The 23,052-nt window shown below is 52.0% G+C and overlaps 2 protein-coding genes across 3 annotated transcripts; both read right to left on the reverse strand.

The window, feature by feature from the left end:
• Positions 1-843: 843 nt before the first annotated feature.
• Positions 844-12,726, reverse strand: TUT1 (terminal uridylyl transferase 1, U6 snRNA-specific). Of its 2 annotated transcripts, XM_044259454.1 has the most exons (9): positions 12,577-12,726; positions 10,860-11,050; positions 6,273-6,588; positions 6,001-6,101; positions 3,694-4,160; positions 2,970-3,079; positions 2,702-2,812; positions 2,451-2,543; positions 844-2,028 (listed from the first exon to the last, which is right to left on the reverse strand). In XM_044259454.1, exons 1-9 carry the CDS (start codon positions 12,656-12,658, stop codon positions 887-889), a joined length of 2,613 nt encoding a protein of 870 aa, XP_044115389.1. In that variant the 5' UTR covers positions 12,659-12,726; the 3' UTR covers positions 844-886. The 2 variants fall into 2 exon arrangements, with proteins under 2 accessions (XP_044115389.1, XP_044115390.1); XM_044259455.1 differs by lacking the exon at positions 2,451-2,543.
• A 1,639-nt stretch (positions 12,727-14,365) lies between these two features.
• MTA2 (metastasis associated 1 family member 2) lies at positions 14,366-22,771 on the reverse strand. Its single transcript, XM_044259456.1, has 18 exons — positions 22,295-22,771; positions 21,472-21,539; positions 20,958-21,051; positions 19,243-19,360; positions 19,054-19,117; positions 18,756-18,873; positions 18,362-18,464; positions 18,080-18,179; positions 17,752-17,940; positions 17,575-17,649; positions 17,392-17,450; positions 17,106-17,203; positions 16,845-16,984; positions 16,345-16,573; positions 16,053-16,142; positions 15,665-15,783; positions 15,403-15,551; positions 14,366-15,184 (listed from the first exon to the last, which is right to left on the reverse strand). Exons 1-18 carry the CDS (start codon positions 22,320-22,322, stop codon positions 15,019-15,021), a joined length of 2,007 nt encoding a protein of 668 aa, XP_044115391.1. The 5' UTR covers positions 22,323-22,771; the 3' UTR covers positions 14,366-15,018.
• Positions 22,772-23,052: the final 281 nt, after the last annotated feature.

Below are 23,052 nucleotides of genomic sequence, written 5' to 3' on the forward strand. Positions count from 1 at the left end.
ACCTCCCCCTGTCTGCGACGTGGCACAGCTGCCAACTCCGCGCCAGCGCCGGCTCCCAGAGGCGTTTCCCCTCCAGCTCGGGAACCCGCGGTGACTGGACGGACATCCTGCCGGGCCCCTAACATCAGGACTGTGGGACCCTCACAGGAGCGGAAACAAGTCCTGCGTGGATAAGTCCATTTGTTCCCGCTCTGGGTTTTTTAGAGGATGAGAAGCTAACCAGAGCCCAAGTCAGAAACCCTGCCAAAGTGAGGTTTCTCCCATTAAACCACCCTGCGGCTCTGCGATGCGGTCCTGCAAGAAGGGCCCTGGTAGCGGTCCTGCTGCAGTGGAGTGCCCTGCGGCCGGGAAGCGCCGGGGGAGAACACAGCGCATCCACGGCGCATCCCTTCCACCCGTCATCCTTAAGGGCTGCCAGTTTACCCATGATTGGCTGCCCTTTACCCACGCTCGGGTCGGAAAATGATTCCCCCAATTTAATCAGAACAGAATGAACTCGGTTAAGTGAGAGAAGAGCCCTGAACCGGTTTCAGGCCATCACCATGGAAGTCCGGCTGCAAGATACATGGGGAGGCAAACTTGGTACTTCTGCCCGGTGCTGCCCCAGCCGCTCACCCGGCACTCCCATCCTTCAGGAACTCTCCGGAGCGGGCTCCGGGTGCAGGGACACACACACCATCACAGGCGCTCGCTGCAGGTTGTGATAAACAGTAGGAAAGAAACAAGCCGAGACCTATTTTAGGGCAAAGAAGACGTGTCTGAGAAAAGGCAGTAAGGTCTGGGGAGGCAAAGTACTGAGTGGAAGGGGGATTACTACCAGGTGGAAATTAGAGGAAACTAGTGTTCATTAAACTAGCAGCTTTATTGACTGTCACAGTCCCTGTCTTCACTTCAGGAGGTTCCGAAGTGCTTGAGGGAGGAAAACCTGTAAGAAATGATGGAGGTCAGGGAACAGGCCTTGAGAATCCTGTACTGGGGTCAGGGTGAGAGTCTGGTCAGCCTGGGAGGCAGAGGCCACAAAGGTCAGGAGCGGCTCTGCCTCTGGCCGCTGTGCAGCACTGCTCAGTCCTCTCAGCTCCTGGGTGACCTGGGCCTCGACGGCCAGCCACTCCACGGTGCCGTCTCCACCTCCGCCTCTTTCCTTGGTTTGCTGCTGCAAGCGTCGCCGGGCCCGCCGCCGCCCCTGCCACACTCGGTGCCACAGGGCACAGCGCCAGTTCACAGAGCAGAGTGACACCCCCTTCCCTGTCTCACCCTGAGACCTGTCTCCAGCTGCCTCGAGTCCCCTGGGCTCCTGCTCTGCCAGTGCTGCATGGCCCGACTGCCCCTCTTCTCCAGGGGTGAGCTGCTTTCCGGGCATCTGGGATGGGTCCCCTGGCTGCCCAGGGCTCTGCCCCCAGTCCTGTACCATCTCTCCAGCCTCTACAACCATTTCCTCCACCCCGTCTTCACTGTGATCCCCGATACATCCCTGCTGCTCCTCCTGCCCCTCCTCACAGCTTTTTTCCTGTCCATCTAGTTTCAACCTTTTGCTTGTCCCTCCCTGAGGAGACTCAGGGCCCCCCCTGTCAGACCGCAGTCTCTTGGTTCCCTGTTCTATATGGCACCCTAACGCTTCCCTTAACACCTGGGCCAGGGCAGCAGTGAGCCGGGTGAAGGGGGCAGGGGGTAAGGGGATGGGTGTTGCAGACAGCAAGGAACTAGGGGAGCTGGGCTGCACAAGGGGGAGCAGCCCCCAGTCCCGGCCCCGGGAGGAACGGCGCTGGTACTGGAGGCTCCGGCAGTAATTGGCTGCCGCTCGGCAGCTGTTCTGTAGGCGCCCAGCTACCCGGCTCGTCACATTGGCTGCCACATTGTGACTCAGGTCAAAGGGGTCCTGGAGATTCATGGGGCCAAGGCGCAGACCCTCCCATCGATCAGAGGGCAGGCCACCTGCCACAGGCAGTGCCTGACCCTCCCGCAGGGACAGCAGTGAGCCACGAAGATCCCAACAAGAGACGCAGGAGAAGAACTGGGCTAGCAGAGAACCTGGAGGAGGAGGAAGACCAGGCAGAAGGGATTACTTAGAGGCCAGAAATGAAATAGGCCTGCACTAGACGCATTCTCTACAAACTTTCTTTTCCCTTCCAAGGAGTTCAAAAGAGTGTCAGAAGCCAGACTTCTTTGATCTTTATATAAACAAAAGGTCCAGCCTCTCTCCCCCCATGCCCCGTGTCCCCAGCAACCTCCTTCCCCAGATGCTGCTCCTTCCCCTCACCAGCAGTGTAACCTTGAGCAGCCACTTAAGTGCTTCAAGACATGGCTTCTTCATCTGCAAAATGGTATTAAGGATACTAGCTATCCCACGGGTTGCTGGGCGAACCATGCCAGGCCAACAGTAACTGCTGGATATGACCTATAGTCGTGTTTAACATCATTTATTACTACTCCAGCGGGCTCCCCAAACTCACTGAGGGGCTCCTTATTGGTGCTGGGCTCCAGTCTTGAGGCATCCCTGGGGAAACTACAGTCCCAGCCATCAACCTCCACCTGCTCACCCTCCCCTGCAAAGGGAAAAAGGTGAGGGTCAGCCGGAAGCAGGAAGATTTGGGGGTGACAGCAGAGATCTCATTCCTGGGGCAGCTTAGCGCGTTGAAATGAGACACAGAAGCGGAAAGCCGAAGCTAACAAGAAAAAGCGGGTGGCAGCCAGGCCACTGTACCTGCTTTCTGGGTGAGCTGGGACACAGTGGGCAACACAGGAGGGTCCCTGGTCTGAAGGAAATAGATCACGAGCAAGGTCAGGGCGTAGTTACTGAGGAGGGGGCCACTTCCTGGGTAAAAAAGAATTCCAGTTAGATTGGAGATGCATCTAACACCCTGGTTGGTTCTCTCAACCCTCGTTCCTGTACAAACCCCCCTCTCTTCCCCGAACCCCCACCTTTGCCCCAACGCCAGTTCATCCCCAAGTCTGTCCTCATCCATTCTCACCTGACAGCCCTCGACCCTGAGCCCAGCAGCGCAGGGTGTACACCAGGGGCCGAACTCGCCCATCCAACTCCGAGCAGAGACTCAGGAAGCGAGAGTTATGTAGGGCCAGCCTGGAGCAGGAACAAGGGCGTCAGTGCTGGGGAACCCTCTGAACGGATCACCCCAGCCCTTGTTCCAGGCCTGCAGAATGGGGGCCCAGCTGGAATAAGGCCAAAAGAGGGTTTCCCAAGTGTTTGCTGACCCAGTCATGTGAACGGGCAAGCAAAGAAAGGGCAAGCAAAAGGACGTCACAAGTGTTCAGGACATGACATCCTATATGCCTGTCCTAGACAGGATATTAGAGAAGGGTTTCCTTACAGAACTGCTCAAAGCCTTTCATATGCAAAGAAACAAAGACTGGAAGGGAGGGAGAAAGACAGAAAGAGGAAGTGTGGAGAGGGGGTGGGAAAGGAGAAACTGATTTGCATCTAATTTAGCATTTCCCAAACTTATTCAACACTGGAACTCTCTTCTAAAAACCCTAAAAATAGTATTCGAAGGAACACACTTTACATTCGTGAAAATGGATGCCAGACAGGAGACACATGGCAGAAAGAGGGATGGGACCCAACTAGGATAATCTCAAGGTTCAGCTAGTGCAAAAGCTTCCCGCCCCCAAGCGCTCTCTTCACCCATCCCAGAATGCTCAGCTGGACTTCCCCAACCACCCCCTATACAAAGGTACCGGTTACTGAGGGAGACGTCACCGTGAAGACCTGAAGGCCGATGGCAAAACTTGACCACAGGGCGTCGGGCAGTGGGCACAGTTTGGACTCGGTACACTCCAGGAACACAGCCCCGAAGAATGGATCCCACCAACTCCAGCATGGCTACTCCCTCTGTTTTCTCCCCCCTCAGGGCCTCTGCTAGTTCCAGGGCCTTCCCCAGGTCCCCCTCTCCCCGGTCCTCCTGCAGTGGTGACGCTGGAGGCAGGGACTGGGGAGAGGCGAGGGTCTCAGAGGCCAAAGCAGAGTCTGGAGTCTGGGGTGCCAGTGAAGAGGAAGGAGTTTCAAAATCCAGGGCTTCTGAGTCTTGGGGAGAAGGAGGCTGTGAGTCTGGAGGGGAAGCCAGGGTACAGCCCAGGGCTTGAGGATCCAGTGGTGATGCAAGGGCTGAGTCCAAAGATGGAGACTCAGGGGCCTTTGGGGCTGGCTGCAGGCAGAAATGGGTTCAGTGAATATTCACCTCTCCTGCTGTCCCCTATCTGGGCAACATTCCCCAGAATATATCTATTACGGCTTATACGCCAGGTTCCGTTCCAAGGACTTTATATATATCAACTCAGTTAATCCTCACAACCCCTTTTAAAATTAAACATAACTTTAAAAAAAAAAAAAAGATTTTGTTTATTTTTTTGACAGAGAGAAAGAAAGAGAGCACAAGCAGGGGGAGCAGCAGGCAGAGGGAGAAGGAGACTCCCCTCTGAGCAAGGAGCCCGATGTGGGACTCGATCCCAGGACCCTGACATCATGACCTGAGTGAAAGCAGACACTTAACTGACTAAGCCACCCAAGTTTCCCTAAAAATAACTTTTAGTGCCACAAAATAAATGGTCTGTATTCTACCAAGATGCCACTGTCATGAAAGATAAAAGGCAGAGGAACTGTAAAGGAGACTGAGGGGCCAACACTAGCCTGGGACTGGGCAGCTGATGACTGCAGGCAATGGACTGCAGACTGAAATCTCCGAACATTTTACACCCGCGCCAGGGAACACATCCGTCCTTGCTAATGGTACTGTGGCTGTACCCAAGGATGCCTTTCTGTTTCCCCAATAGATACCGGACTATTATGGGCGTCATGTATGCTATCAAATAACTCTGAAAATATAAAGTGTGTGTGTGCATGTGTCTATATGTAGGGAGAAAGAAAAAACAGACTAATAAATTTTTTTTTATGTATATATACTTTTTATTTGACAGAGAGAAACACAGCAAGAAAGGGAACACAAGCAGGGGGAGTGGGAGAGGGAGAAGCAGGCTCCCCACTGAGCAGGGAGCCCAAAGCAGGGCTCCCAGGACATTGGGATCATGACCTAAGCCAAAGGCAGACGCCTAACAACTAATCCATGTAGGCACCCCTAAATTTATTTTTTAAATAACCCTTTTTGTGGTGCCCCTGGGTGGCTCAGTCAGTTAGGCGTCTGACTCTTGGTTTCATCTCAGGACATGATCTCAGGGTTGTGAGGTCAAGCCCCACATCGGGCTCTCCATTCAGTGTGGAGTCTGCTTGAGATTTTCTCTCCCTCTGTCCCTCCCTCCACTCAAGCCCAATTTCTCTCTCTTTTATTTAATATAAATAAAATATTTAAAATATGGTAGGAAGTATATGAAAACTCTGTACTTTCTGCTCAATTTTGCTGTGAACCTAAAGCTGCTCTAAAAAACAAAGCCTATTAAAAATAAATAAATAAGTAACAACCCTTTCCTATTCCAAAAGCAGAATCAATGTAGTAGATGTTAGAAAATACAGATAAGTAGGGGTGCCTGGGTGGCTTAATCGTTAAGCTTCTGCATTCGGCCCAGGCCATCATCCCAGGCCTGGGATGGAGCCCCACTTCAGGCTCCCTGCTCAGCAGGAAGCCTATTTCTCCCTCTCCCACTTGCCACGCTTGTGTTCCCTCTCTTGCTGTGTCTTTCTCTGTCAAATAAATAAATAAAATCTTTAAAAAAAAATACAGATAAATAAAGACATAACCCCAAAATTACTTTATGTTCTTTCATATATTTCTTTTCCAAAATACAGTATTATATACACCTGTATATAAAAACAGAAAATTCTGTTTTTTATATGCCATATATCCTGTGTCAATTCGTATTCATCCTATCTAATACCCATCTAACACATTCACATTTCTGCAATTACAGTAACCCTTTCGGGTCCATTATCCCTGTTTCACAAAGGAGGAACTAAGGCATGAGAGAGATGGTGCTCGCGCAGAGTCCCATAACCATCCCCACTGACTCTTCCCAGATGCTTCCCCAGTCACTCACCTGGGACTCTTCCAAGTCACCCAGATCCAAGAAGAGGTCAAGATCACAGCCATGGACATCAAAACTGTTTATGGAAGAGCCAAAAGGATGGACCACACAGCCTGGATGCCGAGCAGAAAATAAAGGCCGAGCGACATTAGAGAGGAGTGTGGGGTGGAAGAACACAGTGGGGCACAAAGAACGAAGAACAGCCAAATAAATGCCTCTACCTGAGGGAGAACTGGGGGATGGGGGACGGGGAGGGCTCAGACATGATAAAGGAAGTGACTCACCGGGAAAGAACTCTGTGAAGACCTCTTGCATCAGGGCTACCACGAGGCTCCGAAGCTGTCGCTCAGCCTCCGACAACTCCCTCAGCCCCACGAGCTTCACCATTTGTGCCCCCACATCCGGGGCCTCAGCTAGTGCTTTGGCCAGCTGGTCACTGTCAGGGGCTGCTCCTTTGGGGGATTTGGAGGCTGGGCTCTGGAACTCCTTCTGCTCCCGGGGCCGGACCCGCAGGCGATGTCCTCCCAGGGTGTGCTGGGGCTGCGACAAGACAGCTTCCCGGGTCCCAATGTCCCCCATCTCCACAATAGCAAACACTCCCTGGCAAATCACAACAGAGGCAGGGATCATGGTTTTGGAACAAAAAATCCAAACACATGGTTTGACACTGAATGAGATTCTTTGAAATGGGGACCACCCTATGAATTGGGAATATCTGCTTAATGTTTCTGGAACAGGGAACATATTAGAAAAACAATTTTCGGGGCACCTGGGTGGCTCAGTGGGTTAAAGCCGCTGCCTTCGGCTCAGGTCATGGTCTCAGGGTCCTGGGATCGAGTCCCACATCGGGCTCTCTGCTTAGCGGGGAGCCTGCTTCCCCTCTCTCTCTGCCTGCCTCTCTGACTACCTGTGATCTCTGTCTGTCAAATAAATAAATAAAATCTTTAAAAAAAAAAAAGAAAGAAAGAAAAACAATTTTCTCCCTCACTCCCACCCCACACATTTTACTCCCCTCCCAGTCTGCCTCTGAAAATCCCATTTTACTTATTCCACTCTCCCCTGCTCTTACCAATGACATGATTTCGCTATTACTCTGAGGCATCCCCTAACTTTTCCTTTTAACTTAAGTAGACCTTTCAGTGTTGATTTAGAATCCATATAGAGCTGTGCTAGGTGGACATATAAATATGCCCTACCTTGAACAGACTTCCTATCTAGAAATAGCAGCAACATGACACCGTGATGCTATGATCTGGTTGAGTTCCATGATATTCACTGGGAGACAGATAGAATTTTTTTTTTCTTTTTTCTTTTTTTTGGTAAAGATTTATTTATTTATTTATTTATTTTACAGAGAGAGAGAGAGAGGGAGTTAGTTCCCAAGTAGGCAGAGAGGCAGGCAGAGAGAGAGAGAGAGAAAGGGAGAAGCAGGCTCCCTGCTGAGCAGAGAGCCCAATGCAGGGCTTGATCCCAGGACCATGAGATCATGAACTGAGCCGAAGGCAGAGCCTCAACCCACTGAGCCACCCAGGCACCCCTTTTTTTTTTTTCTTTTTTTTTTTTTTTTTTTAAAGATTTTATTTATTTATTTGACAGAGAGAAATCACAAGTAGATGGAGAGGCAGGCAGAGAGAGAGAGAGGGAAGCAGGCTCCCTGCTGAGCAGAGAGCCCAATGCGGGACTCGATCCCAGGACCCTGAGATCATGACCTGAGCCGAAGGCAGCAGCTTAACCCACTGAGCCACCCAGGTGCCCCCTTTTTTTTCTTTTTAAAGCAAAATGTTACCAGGAACAGTAAAAACACGACTGCCTTGGGGCAAAAGTCCATATCCTTTCACATTCTCTTCAGTAGTAAGGACAGAGCCTCATCCTGCCTGTAACAAGATATGTATATTAACCAAGACAGTGTGATACCGGGGTGCCTGGCTGGCTCAGACCCTGGAGCCTGCATCTCTTGATCTCGGGGTCTTGAGTTCAATCCCCATGTCGGGTGTAGAGGTCACTTAAAAAAAAAGGAAAAGATGATGCCTGGGTGGCTCAGTGCGTTAGGGCCTCTGCCTTTGGCTTGGGTCATGATCTCAGGGTCCTGAGATCAAGCTCCGCCTTGGGCTCTCTGCTCAGCAGGGAGCCTGCTTCTCCCTCTCTCTCTGCCTGCCTCTCTGCCTACTTGCGATCTCTCTCTCTTTCTGTCAAATAAATAAATAAAATCTTTAAAAAAAAAAAAAGGAAAAGGAAATAGACAGGGTGACACTGGCACAAAGACAGTCATTCAGAGGAAGGAAATGAAACAAAGACTCCATAAATGAAGCCCATACCTCTATGGTCAACTGATTCTCAATGAAGTTGTCAAGTCTGTTCAATGAGGAAAGAATAGCCTTCCCAACACATGGTGCTGGGACAGCTGGATAGCCACATGTGAAAGAACGATATTGACCGTATCTTACAGCATATAAAAAATTAATGAAATGGGGGGTAGGGGGGACAAGGGGGAGGAGCCTCACCGGCACACAGGCTTGAATCACACATAAGGAGTGATAAAACATTCTGGAAGGATGGGTAAATATACTAACAACCCCTAAATTCTGTACTTTAAAGGTGTGAATTTTATGCTATGTAACTCACAACTCAATCGAAAATACAAGCGCAGGGCGGGGGAGGGGGTGCTGTGCCCTTTCTACCCTCACCTCCACCCCACGCCAAACATGGCAAAGATCCATAGTGAAACCAAGAAGAAAGGCAGCCACTTGGACCCGCCCAAGCCAATCTTCTGACTCTGAGGATTCACACTACTCACCAGGCTGCAGTTCAACCGCAACTATGCAATCAAAGCCCCAGCTAGAAATCAGGTGTGTCTTTGCCTGGCCTTGTCTTTGCGTGCACGTTTCTCTCAAGAAACTAAAATTCAGAGAAGTTAAATAAGTTGTAACTGCCTCCAAATAAGGGCTTAATGCCCCACATCTCCAACGTCCCAGTGACTCCCTCAAGGAAATGTTGTGGAAATGAAATGAGATATTGTATGTAAACCATTTAGCACATGATTGGGGCTTAACTGCTCAATAAAAATTTTAGTCATTATTGTCAAAATAATTAGAAGCCTCAGAAAGATGAGGTTTAAGTTCAGAAAAAAAGGTCATTCTCGAGGCACCTGGGTGGCTCAGTGGGTTAAAGCCTCTGCCTTCAGCTCAGTCATGATTCCAGGGTCCTGGGATCGAGCCCCGCGTCGGGCTCTCTGCTCAGCAAGGAGGCTGCTTCCCCTCCTTCTCTCTCTGCCTGCCTCTCTGCCTACTTGTGATCTCTGTCTGTCAAATAAATAAATAGAATCTTTTAAAAAAATAAATTAAAATCTTAAAAAAAAAAAAAAGGTCATTCTCTACAACTGAAACAAATACAAACAAAAATAGGGATACTGAGTTTTTTGAAAAAGGAATCTGGGGCAGACATTGCCAACTGCCCTCCCAATATATATTCTGCCTTTCTTTCTTACTAACAGAGTCCCAAAGGTTCAAAAGGGCAAGGTGTCCAGCTTAAAGAACTTCATTTCCCAGGCTTACCTGGGGTAACCATGTGATAGAATTCAGGCCAATGAAAAGTCTAATGAAAAGGCCCCGAGAAAGATATTTTCCTGGAAAGTAAAGAAAAGCAAGGGAAGACGGCACTAGCCTTTTATATTCTATCCTTCGGACTGCCCCCTTCTCTTACCTGAAGAAGTGCAAACAGCATTATTACAACTAGGAAGGGAGAGCCAGGTGCCAATAATGACAGAGCAGGAAAACTGTAAAGTGCTGGACTGCCCAGGACTGGACTTCTTGGGTTTTCTGTTTGTTTGTTTTTTTAAGATTTTATTTATTTATTTGGCAGACAGAGATCACAAGTAGGCAGAGAAGCAGGCAGAGAGAGAGGGAAGCAGGCTCCCTGCTGAGCAGAGAGCCCGATGCGGGGCTCAACCCCAGGACTCTGGGATCATGACCTGAGCCAAAGGCAGAGGCTTTAACCCACTGAGCCACCCGGGCGCCCCTGGACTTCTTGTTAAGGAGAACAATTAAACCCCTTTTGGTAAAGCCTCTGTGGGTCAGTTGCCGAATGTGATCTCTAAGAAAAACACACCCAGCCCGGCCTAAGAGAAGACGTGGGCTACCGAAGCCATCTGGAGTCACCTAAGCCACGCCTACACAACCAGAGCACAGTCTCAGAACTATAATATGATGACACAACAGAGCAATACAATAATGAACTTCTTCCAAAGAACTAAAGAGAAACCAACAAACCGCCTGCGTAGAAGACCAAAAGAACCACAAAGAAGCAGCTTATTTGTCTAGCACTGTCCAGAAGACAGGGTAATTTGACCAACTAATTTCAATACCTCTCACTCTAAGTTAATAAACTGCTAGCTGGTTTATAAACCAGTCTCTTGTGGGGTTAGGACAGATCTCCCGATGGTGTGGCCTTAAAGCACCTACTTCACTGTAATACTCACTTAACTGTCTACTTTATGCACTAGACGATGATCTCTGAGCCTGCATGGGCCACATCCATCCCATTCATTATGGAAAACATAACTCTTAGGCACCTGGGTGGCGCAGTCAGTTAAGTACCCGACTCTTGGTTTCAGCTCAGGTCATGATCTCAGGGTGGTGAGATCGAGCTCCATGTCAGGCTCCGTGCTCAGTGTGGAGTCTGCTTAAGATTCTCTCTCCCTCTTTCTCTTTCCCTCTCTCTCAGCTCACAAAGCTGGACTGGTCCAAGTACTGTGGTGTCCATCAAGGAAAGGCCCACAAGGCACCAGCTGAAACAGGGCTGCTGGTTTCTCTCTCATTTCTTTTCGCATGTGGCACACCGGACTCATTCTTTACCCCAAGAGCCATTCACTCTACCTTGTCCTTGTCCATGACAACACTGGCCACAGGTCCAAATGTCTGGAAGTACTGAGTGAGCTGAGCAGAATCCACATCCCGGGGAAAGCCACTAACAAACACACTTCGGAGTCCCTGGGCCTTTCGGGCAGCTCGTAGTTCTACCAGGTGCCGGTGCTTCCGGCCCCCCAAATGGGCATCTAGGCTGGGTCCTGCAAAGATAATCGCAAAAACAAAAATATCCAAATCACCCTTCAGTGTACTTACATGCTGGCTTTACCTAAATGCACTCCTAACTCCTACTAATCCTTCCAAGCCATAGAAAGTGTGACCTTTGAATATACAAAGTCCTGGCTCTTTTCACCTTCCTCTCTTGTCCATTTGCCTATAGAAGTGGTCCCCAGGAGAATTAGCTACAAGTTTTTTTTTAAACCATCTCTAAGTACTAGGTAGAGCAACACCTGCAAATTGAAAACAAACAAACAAACAAAAAAAAACAAAACAAAAAAAAACACAGGAAACTTAGCCTGATCATATACAGAAGAACTAAACAAAGATCCTAGACTACTCCCTCAAGGATGGTCTCTAGGTATGGTACAGAGATTGCAAGTGCAGAATTTGAGGTCACACTGCCCAAGTTTAAATCCCAGGTCTGGTAAACTGTGTGAGGTCTTGGGCAAGTTACTTAACCTCTCTGTGCATCAGTGTCCTGGGTCACAAATTGAAAATATTAATAGTACCTACCACAAGGGTCTTATGCAATATAGAGTACCTGGCACAGTCTGACACATGTTGAACATGGGAAAAGTTAGCAATTATTATTTTTATTAAATTCTGGGTCAGCTGTTTATTGTCACCAATGTATATGTTGGACCAGGGAAGACTATGCTGGATTTTTGGCTTGCCTCAGGGGGACAAATAGTGATAATACCATTCACAAAGAAAAAGAACAGAAGATCTTGTTTAGGGAAGATCAGGATTCCAGACTTCAGAAGTGGAATTAGAGAGCGTCTGGGTGGCCGAGTCAGCTAAACATCTGTCTTCGGGTCAGGTCATGATCCCAGGTTCCTGGGACTGAGTCCTGCATGGCGCTTAGAGCCTGCTTCTCCATCTGCCTCTCCCCCACCTCCCGCCACCCCACCTAACTTGTGCACACTCACTCTCAAAAACAAATAAATCTTTAAAGAAGAAGAAGAATGGGAATTTGAGGTTTCATGGAGTCCCCGGCGCTGTCACACAAGAACCCTGTCTACTTTGCCAAACCCACCTCCTGGTCATGCATGCCATGCTCCTTCGCATACCTCTACCTTTGGGAAGCTCCTCTGTATGGCTTCCCTTCGTTAATTACTACTTTCTCTGTGATCCTACTGCTCTCCAAACAGATCTATTGAGCATTGGAATTGTCCCCACCTCTCGATGGTGAGCTCCTTCATCTCTGAATCCCCTCAGCCCACCCGAGAGCCCAGCGGAGTACGAGACACAAAGGCGGCGTCCAACAGAGACTGTTTAAAAGGGAATAAGATAATGAAATTTTCGTTGTGGAGATTTCGGATACTAAGAAGGAGGGGGTAAAGTGGTGGGACTTCCGCCACTCTCCAATCCCTTGTACAGGCGGAGTAAAAACGGAGACGAGTGACCCTACCAACCGACTTGTCAAGAACTATGACCTATAACCCTAACTTTCGCCAGGACCCACAGACGAGAACTCACAACCACCCCCTCACAAGCCACCGCTTACGGTTGGCTGTAGTAACGTGGCAGAGGCAGCAGCGGAAACCCCCACGGGGCAACGACTGGACGTCCGAATCCACTGCCGCCATCGCGACTCTCCAGTACCGACAACACACAACCCGTTCTCCTATCGCCGGAACTCACGCCTACAAATCGCAACGCGCTCCGAAGCAACTTCCGCCAGCTCAGAGGAAGTGACGTAGTATCGACCATCGCGCAGACACACTCCTCCGGAAACAGCTCCTTCGACTCAGGGTTCCGCTTTCATCCCCGTAAAGTCTCTTTCACCAGCTTCAGGAAAAGCCGCCCATCTTTGATACTTATCTGCATGCTGTAAGCCGATTGGTGTGCTCTGAGCCATTCAGGCGTTGATTGGCCCAATGAATCATGAATATTCATGAAGGCGGCCACAAATGCCGGCACCGGGGCCCTTTGAAGTCAACCCACTGTTTCCCTGCTGCTTGGTTGGGGGCGTTTCCGCAGGTTCTCTTCCCTGCGGGGCGATAGGGACGCGCGGCGCTCCATCCTCAAATCCGCTGGCGAATAAAAGCGGAGGATGAGCAGACTTCACGAAGCTCAAGGCTGTCCCTGGACTCCCGAGTTCCTTAGGGCTGCTACTCTCTCTCTGCCCTCAGTCCTCCTTCCAAATGGGTGTTCTGCGACCACTTCCCAGCCGGGTTAGGGATCTATTACCCCACTGGGCGCCTCCCAGACTCCACTCAGCCACAGCCAGATTGCTGCGGCCGCGTGAGTCAGGCTTTCCTTCCGCAAGAGTGGGCGCCGGAGTCACCGGCCCACCCAAGGCATGCGGTGGGGCCTATTACCGCCACCGGCCCACTTCAAGGTATGCAGTGGGACCCACTATGCCTTCAAGGCCGCGGAGTGAGGATATCGTTCAGAGGATATGCTGCTTTCCCCAGACTGGTATAAGTGGTCAGTTCCTCCTGATACTGCCCAGGTGTAAGCTCGGAATGGGGAGAGTGAAGGGGCTATGGAACCCAGGGGCAGAGAACGGGATGGAGACGACTCAGAAGTAGCTCCTGCTGTGGTTATTGGCCCACAGCTCTGGACTGTGAAAAGCACACCTGACCTAAGGCAAACACCTGAAGGTCTATAACCTTAAACAATTCCCAACTGTTGAGGCTGTTGCCCTACAGGGAAGGAAGTGCAGAAGGACCACAGAGTAAGTTTAACTTCACCTCCATTCTCCAAGGGTGCGCCTCCTGTTGGTCCCTGCTCAGGCTTCTGTTTCCCAAAACCAAGAAAGCAGGAGACAGTTCTAGAGTGGGCCCCACTATCAAGGCGGGTGCTGAGGCTGGTCTCGGGAATCCTTGAGCAGCAATCTGTGCAAATACACCACAGAGCTGGGTGGTAAGAGACTGCAGTACCACCACCCCCCAAGATAGGTTGCATCTTGCCCTGGTCTCTAGCAACTCCCAGAATTTCCTGAGATGAGTAAGTGTTGGGAAATAGAAAGAAAAGCACCTTCACACTTCCCTTCCTGTGGAAGCCACCAACCATCCAGAGTCCTCTCATTCCAACTGCTCTGAACAAATCTCTGTGTATCAACAGGAGCTTGGGTTCCAGCACCACAGGGATCTGGGAAGCAGTTTGAGTCACAGGAAAAAGCTAGCTGGAACAGCCTGCCTGTCCATGCTGCCTGTCTCCTAAAGCTGTTCTTGGGGAAAGTCCCATCTGTACCTCCTTTATTATCTGTTGTCCTTTATTTTCCCAATTGCAGACACCACCCTCTCCCCTCCCCACCCCCCACAGCAGAAAACAGTTGAGCCAGAAGCTGAAGAAAACAGCTTTTTATTTGTTACTATAAGAACCAATTACAGAATCCGAGGTTAAAAAAACGGACAAAAGATCTTTATTTCTGAGAATTGGCGTACAAAAGGCGGAGAGGGCACAGGGAGGGAAGGAAAAGAGAGAGCATGGGCTGGGGTTGATGCCAGCTTAGGCTTAGGGGCCTCTAACTCCAATTAGGAAAGTCCGGACACCGGACAGGAAGAGAAACCCCCATTAGAAAAAAAAGATAGACATGGCAGTCATGGCAGTGCACGTCCCCCTCCCCCAACCACCACCTCCTATCCATTTACTCTTCCCCCTCCCCCGTCCCCTTTCACAAAGGGAGGCAAAATTTTTAAAAAATTAAAAAACCCTCCCCCCAAAACTGTCCAAGACAACTGTGGGTCCTACCCCCCAAAACAGGCTAGGTTCCCACAATGGGTCAAGCTCCTGCAGTGTGCCCTCCACCACCAGGTGTGGAGAAGCGTGGGAAAGGGACAAGCCTCCAAGTGGAAACACCAGAGGGCGCCCAACCCCTCCAAGGACACACACTTGCTCCCTCCCTCCCTCACTCCTTTGATACTAGAGGGAAGGGAGGTTGGATGCCCTGGGCACCCGCCCTCTAGCTTTCAGCCCACCTCCCTTCCCCCACAGATGCTCAATCCTCCAGGACAATGGGCTCATTGGTGCTGGCAGGATGTGAGGGTGCAGACAGTGGGACTGGGGGCCGCACTGCAATCAGTGGTGGCTTCACCTTCAGGGGCAAGTTGGGCCGGCGGGCAGCGCGCCGCATTTCCAGATGGGTCAGAGCCTTCCGCAGGGCCCTGCCAGGAAAAGAAGAGTGGAATGAAAAAGGCTAGTAAGACTCTTGAGGTGAAACCCCAGATTTCATACTCCAGTTCTGCCTTCTGGCCCATTCTTTCCTGACATCCCCATCCGGCACCCAGTCCTCCTGGAGCTGGTCTCACTCAGAACTGGTATTATCCTTACCCACCAATCTGGGCTGTCAACCTCTCAGCCCCTCCCATGGTGGCCTCCCTACCTGGTATCCTTTGTGGCCACAAACACCACCGGATTGGGGGCATCAGCTGGGTTTAGTTTTTGACGCTTGGCTGCTGGCTGTGAGCTGGAGCGAATCCCTGAGGCCAGAGGCCTTCCGTTGGCAGAGAAGGGGACCCCCGCTCCTGCCATCTGGAAAGTGGGCGGGGGGGTGGAGGGACAGCACAATGAGAGAGGACTCACAGATTCCAATCAGAAATAAAAGCCCACCCAATCAGTCTGGCTCACTCCAGCTGTCAACTCACAGTTTCATAGGCCCGCTTCACCATAATGCCCCCCAGACCCCGGTTCTGGGTCAGCTGGTTTCTGTTGATCGGCGTCTTGGTACCCCGAGGTGTTTTTGGTTTCAGAGGCGCCTGGGCCACTGCCAAGGAAAACATAAGAGAAAACTTAAAGAACTTTCATGCTTTCTCTTCTCTATGTAGTTTCCCTGGGCATCCCCAAAAGCAGTGATGGGGAGAGGGGTCTGGCAAGCAATTAGCACATGAGTGTGATCTTATCATTCACTACGGGTAGTTTATGAGAACTGTTATTAATGAACAAAAGCATAGGCTCTTAGACTTAATCTCGTTGGACTTCAATGGTGAAAGGATGACAGAGAACCTGACACCACCTGACCGGTTTGTCCCCTACCCAAATCTTTGACGATGGTTGCCAGCGGCAGCCGCACCAGAGGATGAATCTTCAATGGAGTCTTCGCAGCCTTAGGAAGTCGAATGGAGCCTAGAGAACAAAGAAGAAAATTCTTGAAGGGGCTTCGCTATTCAGGCCTCTCCTATGGCCAGGAGCCACATCTACTCGCCTTCCCAAGCACTGTGGCCTGCCATCCCTGCTGTCATTAGACCTCCAGAGAACACTGGTCTCTGCTCTGCTTTCTGGCCAGAGCATCCCGACCTGCCACTAGCCCCACCACTCCTGCCCTTACACTCCGCCTTGATGGCATTGGCATTGATAGGGGCATAGGGTCGTCGGGCAGCCCTCCTCGGCTGTAACAGGTCCCTGCACATGCGTCTGGCCAGACGGGTCAGCTTTGTGGTCTGGAGCAGGAATGTTTGCCTGTTCTTAGCCAGCAGCTTGGCCCGGTTGGCGCTAGTCGTATAGGGAGAGAGACTCTGGGCTTCAGGTCTAGACAAATGACCCCTCGAGTGTGGCTCCTGGAAGAAAGACATGGGAAAAAGGGAGAGCCCAGATGGACACTGGGGCTCTTCTTTCTTCCATTCTCCACAAAAAGCAATTTATTCCTGCCTGATCTCTTTACTGCCATCCCGACCTCCCCGTCTCTCCAACCACCATCGAGCACCCCCTCCCCACCCGCATGCACATCAAACCATCACCATTTAAGGGGTTGGGTGTTCTGGCTTTCACCTAAAGCTCCCATCAATATGCTTAACTGCTCTTCCTGGCCTGCTCCCCATCAGTCCTTACTGTTGTTCCCCGAGCAGCTCCCTCAAGCTGGGTCGGGGTCTTCAGCCCCCCATACTTCTTCCAGTAGATCCAACAGGAAGCACAGAGCCGGCACTGCATGTTGGGTGGGCCCCAGGCGTACCACTGGGCAGACTGTGTGGCTGCAGGAGCACGGAGAGAAGGGGGGAGTTTGGGAAGAATATGTCACCTGAGCCCCTCAGGTCCTTGGGCCAGAGAAGACCTTACCCACCCCCAACATCCCTCTCCTTCCCTGGAACTCACTGTGGCAGCTCTCGCAAGTCAGGCCTTTCTGGAATCCAGCCCCATTCATGCCGGGTTTCGAGCCCACAGAGATGATCTGGTTAGGATTTGGCTTAGTACTAATGGGAACAGTGTGGGGAGAAACCAGGAACTGGTCAAGGAAGAGAATCCTATTTCCACCTCGTGTCCATCATCATTTGACTCTTTGACCCTGACTCCCACCCACCGCCAATCTCTGAGAAAAGCATGAGCTGGAGGAGAGAGAAAGAAAAAGAATGCACCAGCCTCCCCCACCTACCACACTTACTAGGTGGGGATATAGACTTGTTTAAGTTTGCTGTCTGCTTCAGCAGCTTTCAACCTTTTCTGCAGGAAGGGAAAAAAGAAAGGAAGAGGCGGATCAGAGCATCTCTGCAGGAGGATGTCATCAACTCCAAAGGCAGAGGTGAGCAGGAGGCCCCTGGTCCAGCCTTCCCAGCCCAGCCCGTACCTGCTGAATATAGCGGTCTGTGGTTTTCCACATGTAATAAAACTGGACTATGCTGGCGAGTGACTTCCAAGGCAGCTAAGGAGACAGAGGGAAGAAGCAGAGCTGGCATCTGGCCCCAGGTCCTGGTTCCCTCACCTGTCATCTCTTCCACCTCTCCACCCAGCCCCATCCACTTACGAAGTCCTGGCGAATATCATTGAAGTCCTTCCCGTACTTCTCCAGGGCCTCCTCAAACAACATGGCCTCGGAGGCAGACCACTCCTCCATCTCATCCCGACATAGCACCGGGCCCCCCTGGGGCACCAGGGTAGACATGGCTTTAGCCAAGTCATAGCCGTTCCTCTGCAACGTATCCATCGCATGGAACTACAGGGAAGGTAGGAAACAACGCTGATGGCCCAAACCCCTCTGCACATGCCCTCGGAGACCCTTCCTCTCCTGTCCCAGGGCTCTGCAGGTCCCCAAGGAGCCCAGAATGTCTGATTGCGCAGCCGTATCTGCTCACCAGCGTGATATCTCGGGAGGCGGCGGCTGCACTCATGTGCAGGCTTGGCTGCCGAATGGAGCTGCTGCAATCCAGGGCTCTTGCAAAGGTGCCCACAGCTCTGAGGGAGAGATTGAGAAGTCAAGAGAGAAAGAAGAAGGCATGAGTGGGCTGAGGAACCAAGCCAAATAAGGAAAACACCCATGCCAAGGGAAAAAAAAAAAATCGAGTCCACCTCTGAGAATTCGATGCAAGATGTCCACACCGCCCCCAGCCCATCTTCCCCATCCACCCACCCCTCACCGGGCCACCACGAGAAACTGATCAATCTGCCGGTCTGTGAGAGGGTTGTCTGGGTCCCAGACCTTCATCTCCATCTTCTGTTGGTTCCGATTATCGGATTCCCCTGGGGAACAGGGCGATGGCAACATCAGGGACAGGGAAAGGAGGGTAAGTATCTTGACACAACAGTACCTCGTTCCTCCTTGTCTCCCGCTAGGATTCTGTCAGCCCTCTCAACTCTCAGACTTCTCCCAACTGTGCCCAATTGCCCCTCTCAGGTTCCCAGGGTCCCGTCCCATCAAGGTGGCAGGAGAGAGTCATGAAGACAGGGCAGCAAACTACTCCACAGCGCACCATTCACAGACACTACTGTGTTCTGTGACCCAGCAGCCGTATGGTCTGTCCTGTTGCTTACCCTCTGCCAGGCGATCTGGGATCTCAGCTTGGTATTTGCAACCAACTCTGATCTCCCCCTGATCAGCTAGAAGTGTCTTCTGTACAGGGTCAAACACCAGTGAATAAAAAAAGCAGTCCTGGAGACGGGAAGAAAAGGTTAGCAGGCAGCAGTCCTCAAAGGCAGAGGGCAGTAGGGAAGACCCAGAGCTCCCAAAACAGGCAGTCTGTCAACCTCTACCTCGTCACAGTTCTACTTTCCTCTGGCCTCGTTGGGCATACCCACCCCCCTCCTCCTTCTCCCAGGACCTCTTTCTCACCTCCTTTTCCAGGTATTGGCTCAAGATATCCGTCTCATTCAGGAGGGTCACACTGCATTTCCCCCTACAGTAAAGAGGTCCGAAAAACCTGGGTGAGCTCCTCATTCCCTCTCCACAGCATCTCCAATACACCCCCCCCATCTTCTGAACAAGTGCAAGCAGGCCACAGTGGCCCAGATCATCCCATACCGTATGTGTGTGGCTGGTAACGATTCAAACTGCCGAGAAAGAAAAAGCTCCCGGTGCTTCAGCTGATGTCGCTGCTGCTCTGATACCCCTGGCTGCTTTGATTCTTCCTCAAACTCCCCTGGGAGATGAAGGAGGAAGAAGCCAAGTCAGAAACTAATTCAGAAAGAAGCCACCCTGGAAACTCTAACCCAGGGAAAACACCTTCTATTTACCAGCTGGTTTCTCCGCATTCCCCAGGCACCTGCCTCTCACAGCTTTAGTCCACCAGCTTTCCCACTTAGCGCTCTTCCCCATCACAGCGCTCCAACTCCCCATCGCTAACGTTTTGGGAATAGCTGCTGAGAGTGCACAGAACGCCACAGAAACCCATCCCAAACCCAGGCACCGATGCTCAGAAGCCACTCATAAAGCACAAATCTGCCCACACGAGGCCCGACAAGAATATCACACTTGTCTCTCTTGCTAAACCAGCCTGAGGTCCAGAAACCTTACAAGGTGAAAAATCATCACACAAAGTTGTGCTTACCAGTTCTTTTCAGATTTCAGGACTCTCTTTCCTCTTAAACATCATGCAACCCTAACTACCCTTCACTGTCCACTTGGCTAATGATAAGTTTGTGGGGCTTCCAAGGCCAGGACCTCTCAAGCCAGGGCCAACACCTTCTTCCCCAGGCACTGCAACTCTGCCCTGAAACCTTGGTGGAAAGGGTTAACTTGGCTGGGGGCCAACCAAACCAGGAGGGGGCAGGACAGCCACAGGCCCAGGCTCATTGGTGCATTGTTCCCAACCTCAGGGAGAAGGGGGGTGGTGGGGGTGCAGCAGGCTCCACCCCTTGCCTGTGTGCTCCGGAAACCCTGGGCTAAGGCAAGGGGGGGACCACACCCCCCCACCCCCTCTGATTGGACAAGGCCAAGGTCAGCCCCTGCCAGATGGGGCTGTAAACCCCAGAGGGCCAGAGAACTTGGTAGGCCTAGCTCCTCCTTAACCCCTTCATGCCCAAAGCTGCCTGAAATAAGGAAAATAATTTCAGAAGGAGGAACACGAGGAAGAAAGAAAGAAAACCAAACAAGGAAAATAAAAAAGAAACTAAAGAAAACAGAAGGAAATATGTTTTTTAAAGGAAGATGAAAGCATAAAGAGAGGGAAAATAAGGCAAAAGGCAAAGATGTAAAATGGAGTGATGAGAAGACAGAACAGCTGAGGAAGAGGAAAAAGGGCAAGAGAACTTTCCTAGCTTCCTAGTCTCTCCCTTCAACGTATTCTCATTACCTCGTGATCACAAAATTAGGCTATTTCCCTATTACGCAGGCTTCTAAGTACAAGCTCTTCCTCTTCAACCTTGACCTTTACAATCAGCACTCACTGTCCCAATGTACCCAAAACTGTCCCCAAGGATCATGCTTCTCTGAACCCCTTCCCCATCCCCTATTTAAATACTATCATCTCTTTTACACTCATCATTCAGATACACAGTCACACACAAGCCATTTTCTGGCTTTCCTTATCATGGTCTCTCCACCCTGCTTCCAACCCCAACGTGTAAAAACAGGCCTCCCTCCGCAGACCAGGCATTTCCCACCCCCAAACTCACACCCCTGCTTTTGGGCATGCTACCAGGGGAAACACCTGCAGGGACATGCCTGGGCCTCAGACCATGGGGAGGGGGAGTGGGGGGGGGGTTGTTAGGGTGAGGTGGGGGTGCACAGACACTCACTGGCATTGCTATCAGCCAGGCTGTTGAGGCTACTAGAAATGTCCCTTCGCCGGAAAAGGCACACAACCTTTGCCTCCACGTTTCCGTTTGCAGTCTAAGGGGATAAAAAAAAATGGCAGTTAAAATTGGTCATTTTAAAGTGGAAACTCATAAAGAAGAAACTAACCACCGTGAATAAAGTTCTAAGGGGTGTAAATAGAAAGACCCGAAAAATTATGAATAAAGAGACTTACACGTATGGACAGACTTCTGAACTTTTTTTTCCCCCAGACTTTCCCTTTCCTTAGACCCCCAGAGATAGAATAGTTATGCTCCCACCCAACTCTCTAAACCTTTCCTGAATACATCCAATGAATGAATGGATGAATATGAATGGGCACTTAGGATCCCTTTGGTTCCCCGCCCCCACCCCCTGGCTTCCACCTGAAGTTAGTGACCTCAGAAGAAAAAGACACCCCCCCCAAGGGGGATGGGGAGGCAGGACAGGACAGAGGTGGGGCTCTGCTCCACTCACCTTGTTGAGCTCCTCAATCCGTCTAACCAGGTAAGGATTGCTAGAAGAATTTTCAAAATAGACGTAATCTGTAGGAGGAGGTGATGGGGAAAAGAAAGCATCGGGAAGATCAGAGGAGGTGATGGGAAAAACTGAGCACCAGGATAGGAGAAAAAGTAGGCCTGAGAAGACCAAAGGATAAGGGTCCAGGTTGCGAGGAGCCTGAAATGTGGAAGTGCAGAGACTACCAGAAAACAAGGGGTTCCCCCACCACCACCCGTGACCACCTAGTTCTTTCATCAAATCCTTCACTCAAAAGTGAGCCTTAAGAGACGAGAAGCAGTCCCCACAACTCAACGAAGGAGTTGCACCCCAGTCTCGGCCAAGAGAGCAATTGTTACTGACTCTAGCGCAGGGTCCTCATCTTTTAGATCCCAGGCGCACAATAACGACCGCGGGGCGGGGAGGAGGAAACCTCCCGTCGGTTCCCGCTCAGGTGGCAGAGCGGTCGCCTCGGGCCGCCCCCCCCCCGCGCCCCCTGCGTGCCCTGTCAGTTCCTTCGGAATCACTTTCCCAGGCCCCACTCCCCGACCCAGGGGCCCCCGACGCGAGCCTGAGAGTGCCGTCGGGGCTGCCCGCAGCCTCTCCGGGAGCCGCGGCGCCCCGCCGCGCGTCGCCGGCCCCGCACCCTCGCTCCCCGTGTTCCCGGTTCCGGTTCCGGTCCGCGCTCGGGACCACGCCGCCCCAGGCGCAGCTCCCCGCGCTGCCGGGTGCCGAGCTTCTCCGGCCCCGGACCCCGACCTCTCCCTCCGCGGACCCCGCAGCCCCTGCGCCCGGTACTCACCCCCCACCCGGTACATGTTGGCCGCCATGGCCGTTCCCGCCGCCGCCTCCGGCCGCACAAAGGGGTCCGGGAGGCTCGCGGGGGCAGGGCTCGGCTCGAGGCGAAGCCCCGAGCACGGGGCTGGCGCTTCGCGTAAGTCTCGGTCGGGCCCGCGCAGCCGGCACCTCCGCTGCCTCAGCCGTCGCGGTTCATCCCGGCCCGCGCTGTCGCCGCCGCCGCTACCGCCTCACGCCCGGGACGCCGAGGCCAGCGCCGGTCCGCTCGGCCTCTTCCGGAACGAGCTCGGCTCCCGCCGGACCGGAGCCAGGCTCCGGCTCCCCCGCTTCCCCGCCGTCCTCGCCAAGCCCCACCAGACGTAGGGTTCTGCCGGCCGCCGGGAAGGCTTGCCCTGCCCGCCTCGGGGTTCGCCTCCTTCCGGAACACCTTCGGCCGATCCGGAGAACAAGGCCCGGAGCTCGGCTCAGGTCGGAGAGCGAGACCCCAGAGCTCGGCTACTTCCGGAAGAGATTCGGCTCCCTCCGGCCAACCGCGGCCCGGCGCTCGGTTATTTCCGTTGCAGCTCGGCCCCTCCCCCGAGGGCGGGAGAAGAGTTGGGCTTAACTCTCTCCTTGCCCGAGCCCCGCAGCTCCGCCTGCGGCCCCGAAGGACTCGCGCGCCTTCGCGCTCCGCCGGGTTATTTGCAAGCGGCTTTGCCTGTTATTTGCATGAGTGGCCTACGCTCCCCTACCCTTTCCAAACTCCTCTTTTTCTTCATCGCC

This window comes from Neovison vison, chromosome 7 (genome assembly GCF_020171115.1).
Source record: "Neovison vison isolate M4711 chromosome 7, ASM_NN_V1, whole genome shotgun sequence".
NCBI lineage: Eukaryota > Metazoa > Chordata > Mammalia > Carnivora > Mustelidae > Neogale > Neogale vison.